General features: G+C 39.3%; 2 protein-coding genes across 4 annotated transcripts in view; both read left to right on the forward strand.

The window, feature by feature from the left end:
* The first annotated feature begins 1490 nt into the window (after positions 1-1490).
* Positions 1491-5222, forward strand: LOC103468086 (zinc finger protein OZF-like). Its single transcript, XM_008414940.2, has 2 exons — positions 1491-1852; positions 2898-5222. The coding sequence occupies exons 1-2, from the start codon at positions 1753-1755 to the stop codon at positions 4247-4249; spliced, it is 1452 nt and encodes a 483-aa protein (XP_008413162.1). The 5' UTR covers positions 1491-1752; the 3' UTR covers positions 4250-5222.
* Positions 5223-5258: 36 nt separating this feature from the next.
* LOC103468084 (uncharacterized) overlaps positions 5259-6992 on the forward strand; it is a 13340-nt gene continuing 11606 nt past the window's right edge. For 2 of the 3 annotated variants that reach the window (XM_017305811.1, XM_008414937.2), the window contains exon 1: positions 6135-6572. The gene's annotated coding sequence lies outside the window, so the exon portion shown is untranslated. Of the gene's footprint in view, positions 6573-6992 lie in introns of all 3 variants that reach the window. The other variant, XM_008414939.2, reaches the window with a different exon arrangement.

Genomic DNA, 6992 nt, shown 5'->3' on the forward strand with positions numbered 1-6992 from the left:
GGTTCTGGATCTCAGGTTCTGGATCTCAGGTTCTGGATCCCAGGTTCTGGATCTCTGGTTCTGGACCTCAGGTTCTGGATCCCAGGTTCTGGATCCCAGGTTCTGGACCTCAGGTTCCGGACATCAGGTTCTGGATCTCAGGTTCCGGACCTCAGGTTCTGGACCTCAGGTTCTGGATCTCAGTTTGTTCAGTGAAGCTGAAACCTGAAGAAAATTGGATTTCGAAACTGAGCCTCAGTCTTTACTCTGTATGTTCTTCCGCCGCTTCATAATCACAGAATAGATTTTTTTAAAGTTGGAATATCTTCATAGCTGGTTTCTTATGAAAATAAATTGCTGACTTGCTTGAATTAACATTTTGCAGGAGAAAAAACAATTGAGTTTAAATGCTGAGAAAAGTTTGTTTATCTTCTTTCATTGATTTTTTTGCATATCCTTAAGAGCTGTTAGGTTGGACAGTGTGTGTGAAATAACACCACCACCATCTTTAGCTGTAATGTAAGTTAACAGGACGACCAAATCATAACACCAACTCCTTAGCAGAAGCTGTCAGTTCATCCAGCACCGTTCTGTTCTGTGGAGCCATAAGCTTCACTCGGTTTTAACTTCTTCTACGAAAGCTGCTGCAGCGTCATCAGTTGATTTAAAACCATAACTTATGGTTTCAACATGCAGCATAATTTTCCCTATTCCTACAAAAGAGGTCTGTAAAGCATGTCCAGACCATGTGCGCATGTTTTACAGACCACTCAGCAATGAGTCTCCACAGGAGAGGCCAAAAATGGAATACAAAAGGTGATTTGACCAATCAGATGTTTAGGTTTTAGGTCTTTAGTAACACACAAGAGGAGTTTAAGTTATTTCATTTTTTACTTTAGAACATGAAGCTAAAATTTATATATATAAAAAAGATATTTAATTTTCAGATCACTGCTGGTGACGATCATTGGACTGAAATTAAAGATTGGTGTTTCAGTTTTTACACTATCTGAGGTTTAGTTTGTTCTGATTGTGGCTCTTGATTATTTTTTGTTGTTGTTGTTAATAAGTTGATTTAAATTGTCTGCATTTTATGATGCCAAAGTATCATGTTTTCACTTCCTGAGCATAAGTTAATAAAGCTTTTATTCTACTGTGTTTATTATTTGTGCCTCGGTGAATAATACGTCATGTTTGTTTTTTATTTTTCTCTTATTTTGTTTGTTTTTTACCTTCTTTACTATGGACCTTTTTGTGTCTGGAATAAAGATTTGATTGATTGATTGATTGATTGATTGATTGATTGATTGATTGATTGATTGATTGATTGATTGATTGATTGATTGATTGATCTATTTTATTCTATTCTTCTATTCTATTCTACTTTTTAGTGCAATTAGTTGAACATAATTTTAAAGAGAGATGAGAAAACTCTTTCTAAATATTGTCAAATTGGTTTAAATGAGAACATGCCACTCACAACATGGCGGATCCGCTAAATGCTATTATGATTGATGAAGGCGGGACTTCCGGGTTTTTCGGTCTGCGGGCTCTAGTGCGCAGGCTCCAGCTTCTCATCAGTGTAGGGGACTCAGCCGGATCCTGGTCTGTGTATTTTCTTCGGTTCTGGTTCGGTTCTGGGAGCGTTAATAGAGCTTTTAGGGCGCAACAGCAGCAGTCGGTGAACCCTGAAGGAATTCAGGCGGGTTAAAGCTGAGCTGGAGCTGCTGGGCCACAGTCAGCGGAGCGTCTGGAGGGGAGGAACCGCCGGAGATGTGGGGACCGCAGGTCCAACAGGGACGGGATGCTGCAGAAGACGGGCACAGAGACATGGACGCCGCTTTCAGCCTCTTGGTCCAGCCGCACAGATCAGGTTTGTCTGTTTTCATAGCAGCTGTTTGGTTCTGTTGGAGATGCTGAGTTAGTATTACCATGTGAAGCCTTTGTTTTGTATCTCAGCTTAGCGGGATGTTTGTTTATTTCGAACTTCATCATCTTTGACTCCCGACATTTGGGGATTGAAATGAACATTTTGATCCGACCATGTGTCACTTGGAGCCCGACAGAAGGACGTTTCCTTCCCGCTTTGACAACCGATGATTTACAGTCATTTTCTTGGATCTATTTTCAGGCTGCTGGAGGGAAATGTGGTCATCTGAGTCCAGTAAACAGTATCTTACATCAGGATGACAGAGGTTTACCTTCTGCTTCTAATCTGGCATAATTTATAGTAAACTGGCAAAATTATGATGCATCAGAACCAAAGGCATAAAATCCATTGTGTTGTCAGGCATTGGGGATCAGGGATCAATTAAACTAATTTGTGTATTTTTATAATATAAGCTTTTACCTATGGATTCATCAAAATAGTTAAAACATATATTGATCTAACTATAGATGTTTGTGTGTGTATATACATATATATATATAATTTTGCATTTAAAACGGAACATATTTCTGTAAATATGAACTCCTCCTACACTGCATTGAGTTGAGCAGAAAGGACTGAGCTGTTCACATGTTGATGTTAGAAGGAAGTTTTTATTGTATTTTAGGGAATAAAATGCTAAGAATTTTATTTGCATTTAAATCTATTTCTAATGTATAAAAACATCTTAAATGGTTAAATTAAAATCTGCACAATGTGCCAACTCTTTTATCCAATTAATCGTCAGAATAATAAATAGGAAAATCAAATTATTCAAATAATCATTAGTTGCAACAAAACTTTTAACTACTTGGACAAGCTAATGTTTAATGCTCTTTCTTCTGAGCAGAATGTTTTGATGAACGTCTCGAAATTTTCTGTATAAATAAATTTACTCAGCTACCGATTTTATTTTGAAGTCTTAGTTTAGTCCTTCAGTTTTGAATTCTGTTTTCTAAACTTTTTCACATTGTTTGTGTGTTTTCTGTAGATGTTCAGGAGAGGCTGCTGGTTAAAGAAGAAGCTAATGAAGAGCCGAGTCCTGGTGGAGACCAGCAGGACGCAGAGCGTCTTCACGTCAAGGAGGAAGAGGAGGAAATCTGGAGCAGCCCAGAGGATGAAGAGCTCAGTGTGAAGGAGGAGTCCGATCCCACCAGGTTTCCACTGACTGTGGTTCTTATGAAGAGTGAGGATGAAGAAGATAAACCTCTGTTCTCACAGCTTCATCAGCCAGGAGACGGAGATCTTCCAACCAGCAGCTCAGCTGGCCAGATGAAAGCAGATGAAGAGGACGGTGGAGGAGCAGAGTCCAGCAGGAACCCAGACCTGCACGCTGCTGGAGACACTTCCAGCTCTTCAGAGACGGAGGTCAGTGAGGATGAAGAGGAGGATGATGTGAACCGTCCTGGTTCTCATCTGAATCCCCCACCAGACTCCAGCTCTGAAACCGAGGATAGTGAGAACGACTGGAAAGAAACTAGAGCTGCAGAGTCAGGAGGAAACGCCGCCAACAAGTCGCTGAGCTGCTCCAAGTGCAGTCAACAGTTCAACAAGAGACACACAACCTGTCCTTCAAAAGCAAGACCTACAGGCTGTTTGGTTGGCAAGAAAAGTGTTAGAGAGAAGAAAACTGTTGAGTCGCTGAGGAACATCCAGACAGGGGTTAAATGTTTTACCTGTGACGACTGTGGTAAAAGTTTTAACTGGAAAAACAACATAAACGTTCACATGAGAATCCACTCTGGAGAGAAACCGTTTGGTTGTGACATCTGTGGCAGAAGATTCAGCCAAAAGTCCCATTTAAACATTCACACCAGGATCCACACAGGAGAGAAACCGTTCAGTTGTGATGTTTGTGAACAAAGATTCAGTGATAAGTCCCATTTAAACAAACACATGAGGATTCACACGGGGGAAAAACCTTTAGGTTGTGACATTTGTGGACAACGCTTTAGTGACAAGACAAGTTTAAACAGACATATGAGAATCCACACAGGAGACAAACCGTTTGGTTGTGATTCCTGTGGACAAAGATTCAGTGATAAGTCGACCTTAAAGAAACACATCAGGATCCACACAGGAGAGAAGCCATTTGGTTGTTACACCTGTGGGAAAAAATTCAGCCTAAAGGGAAGTTTAAAAACACACATGAGAATCCACACTGGAGAAAAACCTTTTGGTTGTGATGTCTGTGGTCAGAGATTTCGCCAGTTGTCTAATTTAAATGCACACAGCAGGATCCACACTGGAGAGAAACCATTTGGCTGTGCTGTTTGTGGAGAAACATTTACCCAGACGTCCCATTTTAACCGACACATGAGAATTCACACAGGAGGGGAATAATCAGGCAGTAAAAGTGTTCCTACCTGAAGGACTGTAATATATTTGATTTTTCTATGAACCATGAATGTTTTAACTTAGTGTTTAAAATGTACATTACTGTTGTGATAAGCTCTTTGTTTCACTTAGTTTATTTAAGTTGTTATAAAAGCATCCATGATTAATTGTAGCAATAGATTTTATTTGAGTAACATTTCAAATGTTAAAAATAAAATACAGAAGGCTTAGTTTTTATACATTTAAATATGGCTACATTTAATTTATTTTTAAATTATGGCTCACATCAGGATCGAAACATTTTCTCAGATATATTAAAGTGATGTTACAAAAACTTAAAGATGCTTCATTGTAACTTTAGACATCCATTCATTATGGATGAATGAATGGTTTTTGCATAAGCTCCTGCTAATGGTGTTAGCTGTAGCAATTTGTGTTATCTTAAATATAAAGTTTTACTATTGAATATTAAAACTTTGCTCCATAAACTAACTAAAGTCTACAAAGTCAACCGTGCTTATTGGCATCAATTCTTTGTATTCCAGTGTTTCTCAGTTGTCTTCTTTGCTTTTCTGTCATCATATCCTCGCCTTCGTAGCACAAAATGTTTTTGGCTGAGAAGTTGACATTGATGCTGCTCTGCCATGCAGCTCGGCTGAAGGAATGCTATCAAGTTAATAACTTAAGATGTTTGTTGTTTATATTTATGAACAGAACTGTATACATATTGTAGCCCAAATTGGACTCTGTTTGGACCATTTCTCTTTGCTGTTCTGGTATGGCCACACCATCTTTATTTCTGTATCAACTGACTCTGCTTAAGGATGATCATTATGGCCCTCTGCTGGATGGAGGCTAAACTACAACACTGATGAAAGTAAGTCAGGGGTCCTCAAGGGCCACAGTCCTGCAGTTTTTAGATGAGCCACAGGTACAAAACACTGGAATGAAATGGCTTAATTACCTCCTCCATGTGTAGATCAGTTCTCCAGAGTCCTGCTAATGACCTAATTATTCTATTCAGTTGGTGCAAGAGAGGCACATCTAAAAGTTGCGGGGCAGTGGCCCTCCAGGACTGGAGTTTGACACTTGTGATCTAAGTGGATGTTGTTAATCAAATGGAACTAATTTAAATCTAATAAAACATTGATTGACAATCGTAAGTAGATCAGTTGTTTGCATCCCCGTGTGTGTGTGTTGTTGGTCTCTTGTAGGCACTTTATGAAATAATAACATAGTTTTACATCTGAATAAACTATTCACAGAAACATTAAAAACAAGTAAATGTTTAATTTCAAGGCATAATATTATTTATCCAGCTGAAATTCAGCCCCGTACCTCCAACTAGGATGGACTGATGGGGTTGGTATCTTGTTAAACTGGATAACAGGAGAGTAAGTAAAGGCCAAGTCTGCTTTCACAGATGATTATTACACAGACCCCAAAGTTTCTAATCTAGAGAATATATCTCTAGTCAGAGAATATCTGGTGTACTGTGACATCATGAAAGGTGAGAGGAGAAAAAAGAAGGCTGGTTCTGTTCTGGGTTCTGCTCTGGAATATCTGGAGATGATGGTGCCAAGGATTATTCATGAAATCAATACAATTACAGACAACCTTGAAGATCCTCTTCGGAGAGACTCATACATCAGCTCAGTGTGTTTAGCCAGAAGATTCTTCAGAATAGCTGTAATACTGACTGCTACAGAGCCTTTCTGCCCACCATTCCCCATAGCCATTGGCATCTACAATAACCCCTTTAACAATTTGATAATGTGAGTTACATTAAAATTTTTATTTGTATTAATATATTTGAATTAAACTGAATTTAATTCCATTGAACCGTGGAATGAAACAAGCAAGCAAAAAATACTGACGTAGTATTTGACATGGCTGAATGGTTTTCTTTTAAAAATATATATATTAATAAAAAATTTATCAGCTATATATATATATTCTAAACAAAATGCCACTTACAATATGGCGTCGCTCTTGACATATGTCCCTGATGCGCATGCGGATTCAACTCCCTCAGAAGATCCTGGGCGGGACTTCCGGGTTCAGCCCCTAGTCGCCAGTGCGCAGGCGCCAAATTCTCTAGCAGAACGGCTGTAGTTGAATCCTCGTCCGTCGTGTTTTCTTTGGTTTTTGTTTCTTTAATTACATTAAAACCGAACCGTAGCTGTTCAGTAACAGTTAAATGAAGGACTGGAGGCAGAAAAGCTACCAGAGATGCAGCGACAGGAGTTCAAACGGTGACTGGAGGCAGCAGAGCAAGAGCAACACAGAAACATGGATGCTGCTTTCAAGATTCAGGTGGACAGATTAGGTTAGTATGTTTTACTTCATCATATCAGCTGTTTGGATGCCAGCTACAGTTTACGTAGAATTTATGAAATTACTATAATTAATGTCGCAGAGCTACCAGCCGCTTGTTCTTTGCTTCGTCCAGAGGATCTGGACCCCTAAATATTGGTAAATGGCTGTTAGATGGAGACGCAGAATCTGTTTAAGTTTTATTTTTACTCGGTGACTAACGTTTAACCGTGAAGTATGAAATGCACCAGCTCAACGCTAATTTTCAGTTCTACTTGGAACTAGAAAATGTCCCAGTTGGAAAAATCACTTTCTCCACTGGGAATGTGGGAGCAACCTCGACTTCGCGTTTCAACATGGCCGCTCCTGACGTCACTAGGCCGATCTCCAACCTCCCATTCATCAGCAAAATTATTGAAAAAGCTGTTTTTAA

This window comes from Poecilia reticulata, linkage group LG7 (assembly GCF_000633615.1).
Source record: "Poecilia reticulata strain Guanapo linkage group LG7, Guppy_female_1.0+MT, whole genome shotgun sequence".
In the NCBI taxonomy this organism is placed as follows: Eukaryota; Metazoa; Chordata; class Actinopteri; order Cyprinodontiformes; family Poeciliidae; genus Poecilia; species Poecilia reticulata.

Bases quoted from the DNA above. Each gene is read 5' to 3' on its own strand.
- LOC103468086 (XM_008414940.2), top strand. From the start codon at position 1,753: ATGTGGGGACCGCAGGTCCAACAGGGACGGGATGCTGCAGAAGACGGG. The intron at 1,853-2,897 runs GTTTGTCTGTTT...TGTTTTCTGTAG, and splicing joins GGTCCAGCCGCACAGATCAG to ATGTTCAGGAGAGGCTGCTG.